This window comes from Lissotriton helveticus, chromosome 2_1 (assembly GCF_964261635.1).
Source record: "Lissotriton helveticus chromosome 2_1, aLisHel1.1, whole genome shotgun sequence".
Classification (NCBI taxonomy): Eukaryota; Metazoa; Chordata; class Amphibia; order Caudata; family Salamandridae; genus Lissotriton; species Lissotriton helveticus.
Window position 1 is genome coordinate 2,122,081,115 of NC_136059.1, and position 21,230 is coordinate 2,122,102,344.

General features: G+C 42.0%; 1 protein-coding gene across 2 annotated transcripts in view; it reads left to right on the top strand.

The window, feature by feature from the left end:
• The window catches only part of WDR17 (WD repeat domain 17), a 953,840-nt gene that overhangs the window by 263,733 nt on the left and 668,877 nt on the right, over positions 1 to 21,230 (top strand). For both annotated transcript variants that reach the window (XM_078677682.1, XM_078677683.1), the window contains exon 9: positions 8,875 to 8,966. In XM_078677682.1, coding sequence (XP_078533808.1) covers positions 8,875 to 8,966 — 92 coding nt within the window. The remainder of the gene's footprint in view (positions 1 to 8,874; positions 8,967 to 21,230) is intronic.

Sequence of the window (21,230 nt, forward strand, 5' to 3'; positions counted from 1 at the left end):
TGATCCTTCTTCATTAGAAAATATCTCACGGAAAGGCCTAAGAAAGATGCTAATGGCCCACCTGGAAACAGCCAGATGGAACAAATGGAAGCACTGTGACACTATTCTGGCATATCAAAGGGTGACACCACACAAAGGCCTTCAGCTTTATCTTTCAACAGACTATTCGTGTTATTCAAGGATGCTGCTCACCAGATTTAGACTGGGTTCTTTTTTCTGCTATGTAACATTCCCATTATGTAATGACTGGTCTCGGACTCTTTGTTCTTGCCCCTGCGACAACATATCTCAACAAACTAATATCCATACCATTCTTTTTTGTAAATACTATGGGTTATTGAGAAAAGCTCTTTTATTACCTCTGCTCAAAAGATGGAATCTCAGGTCGTGCAAACTTGCCTTTGAGCGTTTACAAGAACTCGAAGACAGGGAGGTGATAACAAAAATGGAGCAGTGTTTAAAATTATTGATAAAATTCAGGAATACTTTAGACTGATATCGGAGAACACAACCAGTTTTTGTTTTTAACTGTTGTCTTTTATTCATTTTTAATAATGTTTTACTAATCTGTATAACAATGTATGCTTATATGATATTTGTTTAAATATCGAATAAAGCTTATTTTGAACCTTTGAACCAATGTCATCATCAGGAACATGGTGGTAATAACCAATAGTAACTGATGGCATGGTTGAAAAGGTGTCCTGACTTTGAGGTACCGACATGATGTAGACTTTTTCAAACCAGGCCATCACTTGCTGTTGGTTGATACCACCATTGCCCTGACAATTACCCTGTTTAAATCTCTGTTGTATCATTTACCAGTCTGCAGTGTATATTTTGCCTTATATGTAGCAGCAGCACACTTTTATTCACTCATGTCACTACACACTGTACCTGCGCCATTTTGTTAGAGCACCTAAAATATGAAATATTTTTTTTTTTCATACCAGTAATAAGACTATACAATGAATAATCATAATAGTCAATTTATGGATGTTATCTAAATCTTGGAAGCCAAGCAGGTTTAGGTGCAATACTTCCTCCAAGGGACCATTGTTTTGTATACTATTAAGTTACCAAGTTCCTAGGAATAGAGGGCTCACTCATAATATATTAATAGATGTCCATCAAGTGGAGGCTGGTGCAGGTTAACATGAACAACACCACCGCCATGTGTTATTGCAACAATCATGGCGGAGTTGGGTGCTTGGTCCTATGGCAGAAGGCTCTATACCTCTGTATTTGGTGCGTGGGAATTTCCCAGGTCACGAACCACCTGGCAGGGTCGCTGAATGTCAGAGCAGATCAACCGAGCAGACAGCAACTCATGAGTTGCATCTGCATCCTGAGGCCATCTTCCAAAAGTGGGAGGAACCCTGGCTATATCTTTTTTCCATCATCGAGAATGTGTAATGTCAAGCATTTTGTGCACTGGAGTTTCTGCAAAAACACTCATTAGAAGATGCATTCAGTTATAAGGGAACAAGGGACTCCTGAAAGGCCTTCGCACCCCTACCTCTCATGTCTCCGATTCTGCAAAAGATCAAGAACGTTTGTGCCCATATCATACTAGTAGGTCGGTATTGGGAAAGGAGAGGGTAGTACCTGGATCTTCTGTGCATGAGCTTCTGTACTCCAATCAGGCTACCACTTCGGGAGGATCTTCCATTACTGCAACAATCTATACCTACATGCATAGAAATTGAGTGGTGTAAACTGACTGTGTCTGAGCTGCCGCTTGAGACTTTTGGATGTCATCGTTGCTGCCAGGCACCCTACCATGAAACACATTTACGATATGTGATGGGGCAAATATGTGGCCTGCTGTAGGGCTTGTGAGATTGACCCCTTATAAGCTAAGTTATCAACTTCATTTGGTTTGTTTTCTTTTTAGTCCAAGAAGGCCTTGCTTTGGGCACTGCTAAAGGTTATTTGTTGGCCCTTTCAGCCTTTTTTGCCGTTTCATTTACTGGACCAACCCTCCTTGTTTAAATCAGTTTTTGTGAAACAATGTGATACAACAATTGAATGCACATGTTCCCTCCCAAGCCGTTTGCGATGCAACAGTGGGGCTGGCATTTAGTCTTGCACATTTCTAATGCGCATGCCTTTTAAGCAGATGCATGGTTGGTTGCTGCGTGGTTTGACTTTGAAGACTATCCTCATTATGAATATGTCATCTCATCCCATAAATAAACTCCAGGCACTTTCAGTGCAACCAATATACCCCACCAGACAAGTCGGTGTTGAGGACTCTGGTGGCCTTCTTGCCTAAGGTTGTGACTCCCTTTCATGTAGTGCAATTCATCACTAGCCTGCAGAAAAGAAGAATAAGAGCCTATCTGCAGTGCACAATTAAACACACCAAAATGCAGTTATTAATTTGTGGTAAACATGTATGAGAATCAATTTAATGTATGACAGATTAAATAAATGCTGTAGCGCCGAATAAACATGTAGAGAGATTCTATCTTTCTGGAAATTACTGAGAGCATGCGCAAAAATAACCACGTTGAAATAAATATCTGGTGATCAACGTTCATTGAGAAAAGTAGATCAGAAGAAGTAAAGTCAGTTTTAATTTTTGTTGTTTAAACTGGAGCTCTGATTGTGCTCTGATGATGCTTTCTGACTTGCCTTTCACCCTAACCTTTGCTCTGACGAATTTATACAACAATTTCTGAAAACCACAAAAACTGAGTCATATAAAGTTCACACACCCACTTTGGGTGGGAAAGAAAGCCCTCACACACCGACCTAGTCAGTGTCATGCTTCATCATCGGGCCCCACCAAAGAGGCCGAGTGCCTCTTTGGTGTGCTACGACGCCAGAAAGACTGCGGAGCTGGTTGTGTGAGAAGGGCGTGCTGTGAGGTAATAATTATAAAAGTGCCTAAAAAAGGTATCAAAAAGTAAATTTTAATAAGTGATCCCTAAGGCACAGAACACAGAGTATTATGTGTCTGAATTTTGCTGCCAAGGTATTAGGATTGGTAAAATTCAGAAATACTTACATTAGTTATATCAGTCAACATGTTTCTGCCATATGGGTGGTTTTTTCGCTCCTAGTGTGGCGGGGCTGTATGTAGCTGATTTCGAAGCCAAACACATCCTGCCACCTACTTCAGTCTTCTCGTCATCAATGCTCTTATGGAAGCGCTATATAGACGACATCTTGCTCCTTTGGTCAGGCAATGATACTGACCTTGAATTGTTTCTGATATGGATTAACACTCTAGACCACAACTTGAGGTTCACCAACACCAAAAGCAGATGAGAGATTGTCTTCCTCGATATTGTAATCTCTGTCAATGGAACTGGACTTTCAACCAAAACTTACCATAAGCCCACAGCTAGAAACAACCTTCTGGAGTTTAGCAGTTTCCATCCTCGCCCTCTGAAAGAGAATCTTCCTTATGGGCAATACCTTAGACTGAGGAGAAACTGTAGTTCTCTCTCTGACTTCAAAGAACAGTCCTTGAGTCTTACGGAAAAACTGAAAGACAGAGGCTATCCAGCGCCTATCCTAACTAAGGGATTTAAGAGAGCAAGAAATCAACCAAGAGAAGCACTGTTAGAAGAAAAGATCAACAACTCTGATTCAATACCCCTCACATGTGTAACCACGTATAACAGTCTCTCCAATCTGATGAAAAAATAAATCAATAAACATTGGAATATATTGACATCGTGTAAAGAGGACTGGGAGAAGCCCCTCTTCTCTTTCAAAAAAGGACGGAGCCTTAGAGATGCCTTGGTGCACACTCGCCCCAAGGAAAAGCCACCTCATGTCACACCCACTATCACCGCTGCATGGGGTATGCCGAGAGTCATCGGGCACTACCCGTGCTCAGACTGCAGTGTTTGCCACCTAACTGAAGCAACTAAAACACTGTCGCTTGAAGCAGGAAAGGTTTGGACACAGAGAGAACACACTAATTGTAATACAATGAATGTCGTCTACCTGATTACCTGTCCCTGCCAGCTTCGTTATGTTGGCATGACCACACGTAAGATTAAACAACGTATCTGCGAACATCGGAGCAATGTTAGATGCAAAAAAGTGACTACCAAACTGAGCCGTCATTTTTTGGACAGTAACCATACTCCAAATGACATGAGATGGACAATAATTGAAGTGGTAAGTGGCACTACCAACACAACCAGCAGACTCTTTGAAAAGGAGCAACGCTGGGTGTATCGCTTGGGCACCAATACTAATGGCCTGAACGATGACATCCCGTGGAATACAGTACTATCTTGAGCTTCTCTCACACCCCTTTGTACCCATTTGAGGACCTAATAATTTTGGTGCATTCATATTCTCTTATAGCAACTTGACCATAACCCATGTGATTCTGAACATATGTTTCCAACAGTAACTACTTCAACTGAAGTATCCCTCTTCCCCTGCACTTTGAATTAACCATTACCAAATCCAGATTGGCTCTCCAGCCCCCCCTGTGACATGTATAATGTGTGTTCTGGCACTCTTTACACCACTTGGATCACGGGCCATCTAGAAATTATTTCGTTTGACTCTGTGCATATATTTCCCATGGTGTCTATTTTAACTGAAGTATCCCCTTCCTTTGAACTTGGAATTACCCAAATTTCGAGATTCCCCTGTGAGTAGTAAATACCATGTGCACTGGCACTCATCACCTCACTTGGATCACGGGCTATCTAGAAATAATTTCAGACACCGATGCACATTTAATGTACGATGACCTATTCGGCATTCCACCACGCCCTACCGGCACACAAGCTGAGCCGATTGGTCATGATATTCAAGCCTCGTCCTGGATTCCGGCCGCGCCTCCGTAGTTGGGGCGGGCGTGTTCCTAGCCTCGGCCTGGCGGGACACGCCCACCCGGAAGAGCAGGACGCGCGGCGAAGAAACCTTTAAACACTGAGCTACCGGCCCCGTTTTTCATCTTCGGGGTCTGGTATCGAGGGAGCAGCTAGGTTTTCAGCGGGTTGAGAGCGCTGAGGGCGTGAGTATACCGCGCTGTGAAGATCGCTGAAATCCTTCATTAACAAGCTAAGTGTTCACTCGTGTTCATGGTATTTCAAACCATGCCTCTTTTCCTTACAGGATGTGCCAGGTTCGCTCTAACCCCCCTCCTGAGACCCATGGTGCAAGTAGCGCCCTGTTTTAAAGTGAGATATTAGCTAGAGATACCACCTTGATGGGTCACAGACCCTTTGGTCCATTGATCCCTTCATAAGGAGTACACTTATCATGTTTTTAACCCTTTCCACATTTATTCTTTTAATAGACACCTTTAGCACTTCACCTCCCAGAGTTATTCGATATCATCCCCTCAGGGCTAGTTGGATGGTGTTAAAAATTAGAGTTTACTTTGGGAAAAACCACTCTCATGGAGCACTGTGTTCAAACAGTAAGGATGAAATTAATAAGATGTATGTTTTGTCTTCTGTTTGTCTATGTCTTTCACGTTACAGGTGCTGATACACTCCACAATTGGGAGTATTTTTGAATGAGCAACCCGCTCTTCTTTTAAGCACTTTTTCACCTTTTTTAATTTTCACTTTCACGTCCCCAGGTCAGGGTGGACGATTAGAGAGTCCATACCGCCGGGGTTTAGTCCTGACGAAAGCCTTGGTAAATTTAAACCACCCATATGGCAGAAACATGTTGACTGATATAACTAATATAAGTATTTCTGAATTTTACCAATCCTAATACCTTGGCAGCAAAATTCAGACACATAATACTCTGTGTTCTGTGCCTTAGGGATCACTTATTAAAATTTACTTTTTGATACCTTTTTTAGGCACTTTTATAATTATTACCTCACAGCACGCCCTTCTCACACAACCAGCTCCGCAGTCTTTCTGGCGTCGTAGCACACCAAAGAGGCACTCGGCCTCTTTGGTGGGGCCCGATGATGAAGCATGACACTGACTAGGTCGGTGTGTGAGGGCTTTCTTTCCCACCCAAAGTGGGTGTGTGAACTTTATATGACTCCGTTTTTGTGGTTTTCAGAAATTGATCTGACCTCTCTGTTTTTGTTTATTTGCATCTAACTGGGGATCGAGAGAGTGTCTTTGATTTTCCCTACCTCTCCTATTGTTGTTGTGAATTTATACAACATGCTTCTGATTGAACATCATGTGTTAATTAGTAGGTCAAAAATGCAGTTAGTTCTCATTGTTTACATTACTCAATTTAACAATAGGAGTTCAACTGTATTACAATAGAGAAAGTAATAATTTTAAATAGCCAAACAAATGTGTATATAAAAAAATAGTAAAATTTATTGATTAAAATAGACATAGACAGCTTTTGCATTTGATGGGTGATGGAGCAACATTTTGCAATGGTTAACGGTTTATCCTGGTCAAAGATTTACCTCCATATTTTGTTCATTTTTTAAGTCAAAAGTTCTCAGTTGGGCTGGGCTATGATGTGGTCAAACAGAGCGTCATCAGGTAGAATATGTCACTTTGACTCCTCCACTGGAGCCTTAGGAGGTCATTTGGAGTTTGGCTGAGTGGGAGCACCACCGTAAATCTACATTGGACCTGCCCAGTTAGAAGTGTGGGAAGCTTTGAATACATTTAGCTAAAACCACTCACCAGGTAGCCTGTCTGCCACTGAGCCACCAAGTCACGGAGGCAATGACCCACAACCGGCACTTGTTTTCTCTAGCCAGGCACAATTTCCCCCATATGCAGGGATAAAACGTCACCATTTTTTTTGTTTTTAAGAAGGAACTTCCAATTTGGAAATGTGTTTCTTGAAAATAAATTGCTAAGTCAGTACAACAAACATGGTGCCCGTTTTACAAAGTTCAGTGGTGCACTGGTGGTTCCTCTGAAGGCACAGTGGTCTTTACCTGGCGGGGTTCTCTACATTTGGTGGCAGTTCTGTGATGGTGGAAAACTCAGAGCAGGAAAGGCCGGGGCATTATAGCCACAGAGGTTGCATCTTTGTCACATAGGATTGGCTCTTCGTAGTCTGCTTCCAGAGCTGAAATATTTCAAAATCTTAACTTTTCTCAAGAGTTCTTTAACTTCTTTCCTGGTATTTTAAATGCTCCCAAAAGGATTCGTAGATACCAAGCCATAGATTTAAGTAGGAAGAAAGGATTTTCCCAATTTTTAATTAGGACCACAGCCAAATATACAGCCACCACTTGCTATTTTTCTTCCAGGCAGATCCTGCTATCACGGTTCTTGAGATCTGCCACACTTTCCTAGTCTCATGAAAGAAGATCAACAGTAGGCAGACCTCTCACAACCAAGACCTGAACACTCTTCCCCTTTCGGATCAGCAAAGGGCTAGCTTCTCTAGCCCTCCAAGCAGATTTCCAATTTAAGACAGAAGGCTCCTCTCCTCAGTCTTCCATAAGTCAAATTGTACTTCTTCCGATTGCTTTTCAAATTGGTGCCTCAGCTGTGATTCTCAATTACCCCTCCAAAATGAGGTATAAGCTTTCACATTCTACCCACCTTGGTTTTACCTTCCTTTAGAACAATTCATGTGTCAGCAATGCACTTTCTGACTAAAGACCTTTAAGCAACATCATTCCAGAATGATACATTACTGCTGATGTTTCCTTCCCAGCTTTACCAAACTTCTTTCAAAGCCAGACAAACCCAGCTCCCAGGAGATAAGAGAAATATCCCTTGGTACTTCTGCTTCCACCCATGTTGTAAGGTTGTCATCTATGTCTATGAGACCCCTTTCTTTCAAAGAAGTGCTATGATTTTTCATCATCTGGCAGATGTGACAGGAAGACCATGTTTCCACTCCTTTGCAGGAGAAGGAGCTGTGAATCGTCCCAGTTACTTGCGAGCCTCAGGGAGTCTGTGACACAGCAAGCGGATGAAGCCACAAGCATAGACTGTCCAACTTAAAAGCAGAAATGTTACAATTTCTTTAAAAGTCACCATGCAACATATATAATAAAAATTACGTGTGAAACAAAATGGTTTCATTGTACTGTCTTAACTAACTGCTGCTAAAATTGTGTTTCTGCATAGTTCCTAATCAGCAAACTGAACATTGTTGAAAGCTTGCAGCTGGTTACAAACAGTCGACTTATAATAAAGTTAAATAAGGTGATTTGATGGTTTCAATGTCTAGATTTTTGGGAGCTGTGAGCAGACCTGAAGATCAGTAAAAGATCAATGCAGACCTGAAAAATGGGAAGAAGCACTTATAATTAATACTTCTAAGCAGACCGCCAATTAATTTCAGCTGGAATGAGAGGGTGGATATTCATTTATGGATGTGACAAGAATGTAAAGTTAGTACTGCTTACATTTGAAGACCTATAAATCTTGGATGATTGTGTCCCCCAATGAACTCTTTTCAAAATCAACATCCCACTTATGGGACTTGAACATTGAAGTATTTTTTAAAATTCTTGTCAGGATTGTCATCCATTGTTTTATTGAAAACTTTTATACACTGCATATTTTATCTTGCCATTACTCTAGAGAAGATGAGCAACTTTTCATTATCTAGTAGATTTTGTGGTACATTGATGAGGACTTATAATCATAATGTACTGCTGTAATAATTGTTGCTACAGCATTAAAAGTAAATATAGCCACAGCACTGCACTCCCCTGGAACCACCAGCATAAATCACTTGAATGTTTGGAATTCCATATAAAGCTGAATCACTGGAAAAGACAGGTTCTTCATATTTTGCACTGAATATTTGTCTACTAAAAGTAATTGTCTTCTTTTTTAGTATACTCTTAGTAACCTTTTGAAAGAAGAGTAGTAAACATTATGTATATATTTTTTGTATGAAGTATGATCATCCAACTGATATGACAATTTGTGTCTATTAAATTTAACTTATAACTCTTAAATATTCATTTTGAAGGAGACCTCAACTGCATAGCAGGTGCAACTTCAAGAAATGGTGGTTTTATCTGGGATGTAAAAAAAGGCAAAATGATAACTCGATTTAACGAGGTAAGGAATATGCTTAAAGTGGCTTTACTGTTAATGAAAGTTATTTAATTTATTATTGTGGTATTTTTTGGTAATGACCTATGGACAGTAATAATAACCAGAATGCTATTCAACATTGTGTGTCATGTTAAAAGACATTGAAATGGGTTATTAAATAATGAAGAGTGCACCTTCAATTGTAGATGGTTGGTTTACTTGGTAAAATAGGGGACCTCTTGCACATTTTGATCCATTGCATCATTTTAAGATTTCCCTTCAAGCAAATGTATCCTTTCTTGCAGATCCCTGAAATGCATTCAGCAAGGATGACCTTGAATGCTTCCAAGTTTAAGAATAATATCATCTCCACTTACCCCAGCTAGTGATACCACAGTACTTCTTACTTTATACAAGTGTATAAAAAACACACCTGCCTTTGGTTCCCCCTAAGATAAAATTCCTAAAAGACACAGCTTTTGCTCTTGAAATTTAAATGCAGACAAGCCTATGTGCTTTGACAGGTTAACCTCATATATGACAATTCCACCCACACAAAATCATATTTTTCTTGCAAAATCATATTTGAAAGGCAAAAAGAAATACAGCTGACATACTACTGGACATAAAGGTCCATGTAGCAGAATATATTACTCACTCAACGGTGGCTGTACCTGTTTTCACTAGAGAGTTCAAAAAGTCCCCTGCCCTTCTTGATCCCTTATACCAATAAAAGTATTTCTCTATAAAAATGAGGATGATACAAGAGGCTGAACGACTTCCAATGTGTGTGCTTTCTATTATTAACTCTATCAAGATGGGGAATATGCCAGTTATGTATGTTGTTGGAGGACTGCATTAGAGGGTGAGCCATTAAGCTTTTGCTTGGGACATAAAGCAATGCACATGGGTCCCTGCTGCAGGTAGCCATCGTCACAGCCACAGCAATAGCATTGTGGTAGGCGATTGCTGAGACACAACTTTCTTAACTCGCCATCACTCATTGTTTGAGTGAGCTTCCATTCCGCCTATTACATTCTGGGCCCCAAAGAGATGTTTTACTCTGTCCTCAGGTATATTAAACATAGGACCTCACACTCTGAAGTGAAAATAAGTCACTGTTTTTGCTAGCTGAACACTCAGTGATGTTGATAACTTCTGCATTATTCCTAATTTCCACTGGTAGTATTTTCATTCAAATCTTCGGTGGTCTCACCTTCTGTTGAGCCTTGCAATAACATTCACGATTTAACAAATGAATGAGTGCAATAGTCAACTGGATGCGTTCCACTGTCTTAAATTAAATTCCGAAAAGACACAGGTTCTCCTCTTTTTTGGATGAGATGCCGCCTTTTGGAATAAAGCTAGGTGGCTGCAATCCCTTGACTCTCTTCCCAGCCCGGTAGCCAAAGCACGGAACTTGGGAATCATGTTTGATTCCAGTCTCTCTTTTAGAGATCAGACTAATCAACTTACCTCCTCGTGGTTCCTCGTTCTAAAAACTCTGAGTTAAATTCTCCCTTTCCTACCGTTCGACTTGCAGAAAACAGTGGTCACCTCCCTTGCTTTATCAATGCTAGACTGCTGCAGTGCCCTCTATGTTGGAGCCCAGCAGGGTATCTTGAAAAGACTTCAGAGACTGCAAAATGCAGCAGTCCAGGTACTCAAAAATATGAATAAGTTTGATCTGATCTTCAAAGCCAGGGAAGAACTATATTGGCTACGTATCAAAAAGAGGGTTGCTTTTAAGGCGCTCTGCATAGCTAAAAAATCACGTTATCACCACGGTCACGATTTCCTTAAAAACAAATTCTCTTGGTACACTCCAAATAGATCGCTTAGCTCAGCCACAGCTAAGAAACTGCTTATCCCTTCTATTCACAAAGCCTCTTGGGGTGTTAGAAGCTTTTCATATGCTACCTCCTGTCTCTGGAATCAAATGCCAGGGCATCTGAGGATTCAATCTAACTTCCTTGCTTTCAGAAAACCACTTAAAACCTGGTTGTTTACTCTTCCCCTGTAGAATCCTTTTAGGCAGTTCCCTCCTTCATACAATAGGCAGCACCAAGATGCCCTTGAGCATATGCAATGCTTTAAAAACTTTCAATCAAATCACGCAGGTCCTAATCACAAGCAGATTAGACTATGGCCACACTCTATGCTGGCATCCCAACACATCTTCGCAGCCTTAAAACCATTCAAAACACTGTTGCCAGACCCACACCACACCTGTCCTCAGAGATTTGCACGGATCCCCATTCAGAAGCATTCCCAGTTCAAGCTTCTCATACACACATGTAAGTCACTAGCCAACACGGGACCTGCATACCTCCATCACCAGCTTCTTTTCTATCAACCCACCAGACAACTTCGCTCAGCATCACTCTCACTCGCACACACACGCATCCATCGGAGCTGAACGGTAAGACGATCATTCTCCTACCAATCCACCAAATCCTGGATTAACCTTCCCCAACAAATCAGGCCCTCCTTCTCTCTTCCTAAATTCAAGCTAAAGACCTGGCTGTTCAATTAATCTTCATGCAGGACCATCCAGAGTGACTTTATTCATGCCTAGCATCACTATACTCCTACACAACCACCTGCACGGCGCCTTAATACCCTCACAGTGACAAGCAGTGCTCTACAAAACCATATTGCATTGCATTACATTACATTACATTACTGCCTGGACTCCGAGAGGACTGTACTGCTGCTTAAGGCCTGCCTTGTTCTCCAGAGGACTGCCCTGCTGCAGCAAGAGGACTGTCGTGCTGAGTGAGGCTTGCCTTGCTCTCCAGAGGACTGCCCTCCTGCTAGAGGCCTTTCTCGGTGCCTGGTCCCAGGACGACCAGAATGACTCCAAGGGCCAGTTGTCTGGCCTCCTCTGTCAGCTACCAGGACATAACAAACTCCAAAGACCTTGCACCCTGCACATGATCTCTACTGAAGTAAGTCCCAAGTTAGCCCTTCAGGTGCTGGACTCTTTGAAGTGGTGTTAGAGGTGCTGCTCCTGCCTAACCTTAAAAATTGTGAATTTTCACCAAGTAGTACCAGAAGAACAAACAGAAGACCAGGAGTTACCTGCCAGCCAATTTGCCTGATGCGCATCGCCTATTGGCCTGACTGTGCTGTAGTCCTCGCTATATTCACCTCTGTAGTAGCAAATCCTGTTCAGCTGGACTTCAGAGTGACAACATCCAGTCTCGTGAAGCCCTCTATGGCCATGGCTTGCACCTTCGTCCAGCTGCAGTTTTTCAGATTTCCAAAAATTGCTTACGCCCAAAGGTAAAAATCTTGACCAGACTCGAGTGACAAGCTACCAATCAATGACCTCTTTATCCTGGAAATCTGGCTTCTCCCGCTCTGAGCTTTTTCTTGCCATCATCGATGGCCTCACTTGGACTTCATTCAGCATTCGCTGGCAACAACAACTCATCCTCTGATCAGCCTGCTGCCTTGCCCCACTGAACTCAGCCTTCTCATAAACTTGTTCCAGATTTTTTCTAAGTCTGAAGGTAAGTCAAAACTGGGTCCAATCCACCTTGTGTATCTGACACGCGCTCCAACGTGGTTGACCTTATCTTTTCAATTTGTCCAGCCAGATAATTGCGGTTAGCACTTTGATCTTTTAGGCTCTAGACTTCACTGAAAAAATAAATTACATTCATAATTTCAGTTCTACTAATCAGATTGAATTAATTTTAGTGTAATTTTATTTGTTAAAATGTTCTCTATTTTTCTAAATGTGTTTGATATTTTTCTTGTGTTGTGGTGTCAGTTTATTACCTTTTGTGTGCTGCATAAATACTTTTCTCATTTCCTCTAAGTTCAGTCTTACTGCTTTTGTGACAAGCTACCAGAGGGTTGGGAACAGGTTAATAAAGTGACTTATGTGGTTCACCCTGACAAGAATTGTTGTTGCTTAATTAAGGTTTTCACTCCCTCAAGCAATAACTCTTACAAAAGTTGTCCCTCATTCAACACTGTCTGCTTTGTCTGTTTGTGTCATCAGAATTACCTTTAGCAGTTGGAGCCGTTAATTTGAGATTCCAAAATGTCAAGTTATTTTGGAAAAACCTGGTATGATTCTTTTTCCAACAAAAATCTGAAAATTCCACAGACAGCCTCATATTTTATTAAAAAAATAGATTATGTTCTCATCTCTTGCCAAATATAGACTACTTTTGAGTTCCAGCCAAAATTATGGAACATAATAAATGGGAAAATGCATTCAAATGTTCCTGGTGATATGCAAATATACATCCTTAAGCCCATTAGGATACAACCTGCTTAATTAGGAGAAAAAAAACAATATGCTAAAACAATAATTCAAGACCCATTCTTAGGGTAAAGATCTTTATCAGGCAAAGAGAAAATATAAAATATTCCACCTCAGAAACATATATTGCCACAAGATGTTTGCTATACCTTAAAATATTCATAAGAGATCCTCCCATGGTGTTCACATAGGCAAGTAAGGCTGCAGTTAAGTCAGTACCTGGATCCAACTGGTTTCCTCTCTGTGGTGTTGTTTCTGGCTTTTAGTCATGTAAGCTGGAACTCTCAACTGTTTAGCTTTAGAATCACTGGGATTGGTTCTAAGTGAAATAGCCCTCTTGTTTAAAGTTGTTTATGTGGTTCCCTCTACTGGAACGTAGTCTACAAAATTATTTGAGCATAAAAGTTAATTGTGTATCATCCCAGAGACCATAAGCTTCCTGCCTTGCAGGACCTTCCAATTTTACAAGAATTCATCAGATATGTTTCATATGAGTACCCGACAGTCCATACCAGAGTATTTCTTCCGACACAGTTAGTACAGGTCCGCTCAGTACCTTCATTCTACAGGAAAGTGTTAACGCGGAATTTCTAGTCTATGGTTATAGATCTAGATCCCAACTCAGGTCGACTGAACCGTTGGTACCTGTCATTGAGTAAAAGGCAATCCACTACTAGGTTAATCAGTTAAAGACTTACTCCCCTCTAAAAAACCACTGAAGCTTAAAAGTTTTAAAAGTTTATTACAAAGCCAAACTTAACTGGAGATACAAACATCTCAAAATAAGATTCAAAAGATATACGGGTATCAATACAAACATGAATTTTCTAAATGCTCTTAGTCGGCAGAAGAATACCACCAAAACAAATTCTAGAATTATCAAGGTTACGAGGATAAACACAAGCTGTAGCTTATGAGTCATTTACAGAAAAGAAGAAATCAGATTAGACTGTCCCTACTCTAGACTAAGTGACATCCCTACTTAGCAAGATCTTAACCTAAAAAGGCGTCAGCAGTGGTGACTTCCAAAGAAGATCACACACTTCCCTTAGTCTTTGTTTCAAAGTCGAAGTCTCGCAGTTCCCTATCTGCCTACCCAGCCGCTCTCTTAGGTTCCTCAGATCATCTGCCTCCACTCCACCCAGGGGTGCTGTCCCTAATACAAAATCACATTTACATTAGAAACGCCCCTAGAGACGCCCCTCACGTGGTGTTGGTTCTGGCGGCAACTTCCATGCTGGTACTCCTTCTAGGCCCATCATTAGCGTTGACCTTGCTTCCCAGGCTCCTCTCCGGCAAGACGGTACCCCCAGGAATTTCCTGAAGACTCCTCCAGGCCTGTGCCAGGCTCTCTTGAACAAAAGTCTATTAATCACTTTCCTGATTAAACCCCCTCGCACCTGCAAAAGACACTTTCTCTGTGGGCCCCAAATTCCGGCCTCCACCATATCTCTAAGTCGTAAACCATGTAACAGGATTCACAGTTAGTGTCTAGCACGACTTTTCTCTAACGAGCACATACAGATCAAAAGAAATGACTTTATCTATTCAGGCCTGACAGGACTCCATGAGACGGGCCTATGCACTCTGTAAAACATTTAATTTCTTGAGTTTAAACAATATTCTAACTTATTACACACAATGATTATATGGAAAACACTTCTATAAAATATATTTCAGTTCCATGATCAATACTACTTTGAATTACAATAACATTGAAATCCACTACCTCACAAGAAAGTGTAACAGCATCCTGTACTTCATGTGAACTGCCATGTGGCCTACACATTTCTACGTTTAGCAGAATTACATTTTCCCATTCCACAGCCACATAACGTAGGATTCCAACATCATCTTAGTATTTCTACACAATTCTACATTAGTTCTCACACAGATATATGCATTCTCCATTTAGTTAAACACTCTTATGTATTTTCACTCTCTTAAATCAACACTCTTATAACATGTTTACTAGACTAATATGACGTGCTTGTAAATATGGTGTACTTCTACAGTTTTTCTTAACTTGCGCTCTCTCAATCCCCCCTTTGATGACTTTCAGTAGTCATCACCCTCAAAACACCATCCCTGAGGTATGGACTGAGTCAGACTGAAGTCGTTTCAGTTCCCCCTCGTTTCATCGTCTCTAGAGCCTTTAGACTCCGGTACTGATTATCCTGCATTGCAGTCAATCTCCTCTCTTGCCTTCTCATGGTTCTTTGCAACTTGTTTGATCTATACCATTGATACAGCCGCACCAATCCCCACAAGGTGATTATACAAATCACTATTATGATAATAGGTTTCAGTATGTACCAAATGATATTCTTTCCTAGGTTGGCAAACCAACCTCCAACTTTACCCATTCCTTGACCTACTTTTTCCCACACTGTTACCTTTGTCAAATCCTCTATCTCATGATGTATTTCAGTAATATTTCGAATGTACTTCTCCAACGGTTTTGAATTGTCTGGAATGTAAGTGCAACATTCCTGGACCTTCAAAGCCTTACAGACTCCTCCCTCTTTTGCTAACAGAACATCTAGAGCAAGTCGGTTCTGAAGAACCATTGCCCTTATCGATTGCATCTCTCCTTCCACCAGCATTAGTGATCTAGCAGTACTGGCGGACAACCTATCTACAACTGTTGCCAATCTTCTAATCTTGACATCATTTAGTGCTATCCCTAAAATAGGAAACATAGCACCAAATACGTCTCCAACTACCTCCTCAGCGCTTACATCCCTTCTTCCTCTAGCTGGTGTTCCTCCCTCTATGATTTTCAAATCCTCAGCATGGTATATTTTGGGAAAGACAATTGCCAAATAACATGATCCATACCAATTATCTGGTAGTTTCACGTATGCATTTCTCCCACAGACAAAATATACATTTGGGATCACCTGCATTTCCTTCAAGAAATCTTTCGAATAGTATTCTAATTGGAAAGCATGTTCACAACTCACCTTTCCCACAAACACATTCTCATAATAAGTTTCACTTCTGTGTATGCACAGTTTCCCCCTTTTCTCTCTATCTAGAGCTATTGGACCATTGCTACCCTTTCTTTGATGTGCCCTTTCTTCTTCAGTCCAATCTGTTTTCCATTGACCTGAAGATTTTAAAATCTTTTGTCACCTGTATCGATCATCCACCTGCCCTACAAACCTTTTCTCAATTTCTGACACTTTACAAGTCAAAATATTTCTTCGGGCATGTGAAGTATCTAAAGTTTTCCATGGAAGGAAAAATTTCTGTAATCTGTCCTCACTCTTATAATAATCCCATTTATTTAAATGTTTGGAATTTGGAACTTCTGGTAACACTGAGTCAAAGTTCGAAAAATAGTATTCGAACCCATCCCTTTCATAAAATATGCTCAGCAGCAAACTACATGTGATTCCATAAGTCAATGGAAGATGATGGTATCTGATACCTTCGTCTACAGAGGCTGGCAGTCTCATACAGACGTAACAATTTTTGGCCTCCATAGCATCAACATATTCATATAACAATTTAGCATATGCATTCGATTTAAAGTTCCCCTGTGATTCATCTACATGTAACCTACGAGTCTCAGCTGCTAGTAAAGCTTTGTCTTTCTCTGTATTATCCCCCTTTTTACTAGCAATATTAGGTTTCTGTGTCGATGTAATCTTTGGTTTTGTTGTTGCTTTCTCTTCGTTTTCATGTCCCACTACATATGATATAGTAACTACTAAAGCTATAAGGAAAATCACTCCCACTAAAAGTGTGCCTATTATACATTTGGCCCTGCGGTTCGGGTTGCCAGCCTCCATGACCTCAAACAGCGTAGTTCCAAGTTCCTTTCACAGCACAATGTCTTTTTCCGAACCACCCCTGGAAGCTGATAATCTTCTCCGCAAGATCAGTCTTTGTGTTCTTTAGCAACAGACAACCCTAGCCCTTCTCCGTCCACTAATTGGAAGTCCCTAGTTTCTTCTTCCACTCGGCGCCAGGTTATCTCTTCATTAATTTATCTACAAAGTCTTTAGCAATCTGGAATTATACGGGTTCCAACGACTCTCATCACCCCTTCTAATATTTCTAAACGAAGAAGGAGCTCCTCGAGTATTGGACTCCTTGAACAACAAACCGGAAATTCTACTGTGTTTAAGACCAAGTCTCTTATTCCACTCAGGAGAGGAGGATAAACAATATTGAGAGTCAGCAAGCCTTCGACCTCCAATCCTGGTATCAGTAATTCTATTTCCACTGTTATGATGGGGTCAGTTCTGGTCAGGGTCACTTGCCTCACCCTCCCAGTTCTGCGTGCTTCGGACATCTGTAGCAAGGTAGGTCCACTCAGGAGTAGAGTATCTTCTGCAAGGCACTCGCACCCTCCTTGATCTCCTTGGACCCTCCTGTTCCTGCTCTCGTACACCTTCGTCCAGGTCCGAGTCTTTGGATATAGGAGCAAGAGTTTCCTCTCGAGCTGGCTTCAAGCTTGACCTTTTTTTTCTTTCAGGCCAAGTAGCTGCTCCACACCTGGTTCTCCTATTTCTTGTCCTCTCACTCTGTTCTTGATCACTCTGGACTTGTTCTGTGTCTGAGTTGTTTTCACAGCAGCTGTCTCCTTCTGTGGCAACTTCAGTTTCACTGCCGTTCTGTCCTTCTTCTTCTGGTTCTGTAGCGCTCCCAACTTCTTCAGACACCCCCACAACTTGACTGATCCCCTCTAGTGGCTCACCGTCCACAGCTGAATCTTCATCTGCGAGAGGAGCTGTTTCTTCTAGGGGTGCTGGAACCCTTCGTGTATGGGAAGCATGAATCCAGTTTGGCAGCCCTCCGCACTTCACAGCGGTATTCGTGGTGAGGATGACCTGGTAGGGCCCCTTCCAGCGCACGTCTAGGCAGTTCTTCCGGACATGTTTTTTCAGCAAGACCCAATCCCCTGGGCACAGATCATGACACAAGTCTCTGGAAGATGGAACCTCAGCAGCCTTCACCTGGAGGGACACAGAATGAATGGCGTCAGACAGTCCCTTGCAGTAATCCAGGATCAGGTCATCTGTAATATTTTAAAAGCAGTGGTTGGGACAGTTGGAAGTCTCATTGCCCTCCCCGTCAGGATCTCGTGCGGAGAGAGACCTGTCCTCCTGTCTGGTGTGCTACGCATACTCATGAGTACCAAAGGCAGAGCATCAGGCCAACTTAAGGAAGTCGATGAACATACTTTGGCTATTCGGGATTTCAGCGTGCCGTTGATCTGCTCCACGATACCTGAAGCCTCTGGTCGATAGCTACAGTGCAACTTCTGATCAATGTTCAATGCAGAGCAAAGCATTTTCACAATTTCACTGTTAAAATGAGTTCCTCGATCTGATTCCAGGGAGTTTGGCACCCCGTAGCGCGGGATCAACTCTAAGCAACAACTTTGCTACTGTGAGTGTGTTGCACCTGCGTGTAGGGTATGCTTCGACCCATCTGGAAAATATGCATACAACCACCAGAACATACCTGAGGTGGTTGCTTTTTGGCATTTCAATAAAATCTAATTGCATTCTGTTGAAAGGCCCCCCAGACCTCCCAATGTGACTCATTGTAACTGGTGTTCTTTTCCCTGCGTTCAGTTGCTGACATGTGACACATCTCCTACACACTGCTTCTGCTGCAATCCTAAACTTAGGGCAATACCAAGTCTGCCTGAATACCCTCAGCATGGCATCTCTTCCTAGGTGTACTGGACCATGTATCTGTCGTGCCATTGGACTCACTAATTCCTCAGGTAACACTGCTCTTCCATCTGCTGACACCCAGAAATCCTTTTTTACTTTTCACACAACCTGCTGTTTCCCATGCCTTTTTCTCAGAATCAGGTGCGTTCTCTTGCATGTTTTTCAAATCCTCCCAAGTATCTACTGTTTCTAACATCATGTTTAATTCGGTCTTTTCCTGAACTCCACCTACTTCCACCTCCGTGAAAGAATATCCTTGCTCCGCACAATAGCGGGCAACTTCATCTGCATATCTATTACCTTGTGACACAAAATCAGTATTCTTAGTGTGGGCTACACATTTAACGATTGCGATTTCAGCTGGACCTTGTAATGCTTCTAACAGTAATCGCACAAATTCTCCATTTCGAATAGGCGAACCAGAGGAGGTCATGTAACCTCTCTGAGACCACAACTGCCCAAAATCATGAACTACACCGAAACCATATTGGCTATCCGTATAGATGGTGACTCTAATTTTGTTTCCTGCTATACAGGCACGTGTCAATGCAATGACTTCTGCTACCTGAGCGGAGTGTACTCCTTCCAGGCAAGCGGCTTCCACAACTCCAGTAATGGTAGAAACAGCATAAGCTGCTCTCAACCGACCGGTATCGTCCCTTAAACATGAGCCATCAACAAAGAAAATTTCATCAGGGTCGATCAATGGCTCATCCACGATATCTGGTCTTGGCTTCGTGCATAGTTCAGTCACATCAAGGCAATCGTGATCTTCACATTCCTCGCCTTCTATATCGTTAGGAAGTGGCATCAGAGTAGCAGGATTCAAAACAGAGCACCTCTTAAGGGTCACGTTCTCCGCAGCAAGAATCACTTGCTCGTAGCGCGTGAGCCTACTGTTGGTCATGTGCTGTGTCTTGGTCCTGGTCATCAACAATTCCACAGAATGCGGTACATACACCACTAACTGGTGTCCCATTACTATATTTTCACACTGCTCAATGCTGACACCTGTTGCAGCAACGGATTTGAGACATCCGGGCAATGCTGCGGCTACTGGATCTAAGGTAGCCGAAAAGTAAGCAACTGGTCTACGGGCATTTCCATGAATTTGCACTAAAACTGATAAAGCACAACCCTCCCTCTCACAGCAGAAAAGTGCAAATGGTTTCTCATAATCTGGCATTCCCAAAGCCGGAGCACGACACAAGTCTTCTCTCAGCTGGAGGAACGCCATCAAACAATCATTGTCCCATGGTACCGGATCACTCACCTCCTTGTGCGTCAGTTTTTGTAAGAGTTTTGCTTTCAGTGAAAAGTTAGCTATCCACTGTCGGCAGTAACCAACCATTCCTAGAAACATCCTGACTTCTCTCTGCGTCGTAGGCGCGTTCATTTTCATTATCGCCTCTATCCTATCTGGTGACACCTTGCGCTTTCCTTTTTCTATCCGGTGCCCCAAGTACTGTACTTCTGTCAGACAGTACTGCAATTTGCTCGGAGATACCTTGTGTCCATTTTCAGCTAAATGGTTCAGCAAGGCAATGGTATCTGTCTTACAAGCCTCTTCTGTTTCTGACGCAACAAGTAGGTCGTCTATGTACTGGACCAGAACCGAGTTCTGGGGCAGTACCAGACTTTCAAGATTTTTCTTCAACAACTGGTTGAAAATTGATGGGCTATCTGTAAACCCTTGGGGGATTCGACACCATGTTAAAACGCGATTTTCCATTTTAAATGCGAAAAGGTACTGGCTCTCTTCATCCAATGGGATTGAAAAGAAAGCCTCACAAAGATCTATCACTGTGAACCACTCAGCTTGGAATGGTATCTGAAACAATATCACTGATGGATTCGGTACCACTGGACAACACGAAACAACTATGTTGTTCATTTTTCGAAGATCCTGCACTATTCTAAATTTCCCACTAGGTTTCTGCAAACCCATAATCGGGGAGTTGCATGGACTTCCCACGATTTCCTTCAGTATTCCCTGTTGAATCATAGAGTCGATTACGGGTTTTATTCCTGCAATCGTCTCCGGGGTCAGTTTGTATTGGGGCGTTCTTGGATATTCAGCATTTGGTTTAACCATAATCTTCACTGGCTCTACTCCTTTGATCAGTCCTATCTCTTCCCCAGTAAAATCCCATACCTCGGATGACACTGCACCTCGTAAATCCCCCGGGAGCTCCTCCACTGTCAGGGTAGGGTACAGTTCTATGCATGTTCTCGAATTTACAACTTTAAAGGTAGCGTCATCATCGGTCGTCTCTACCTCTACTCCCTGAGGTGTGCAGTATATGG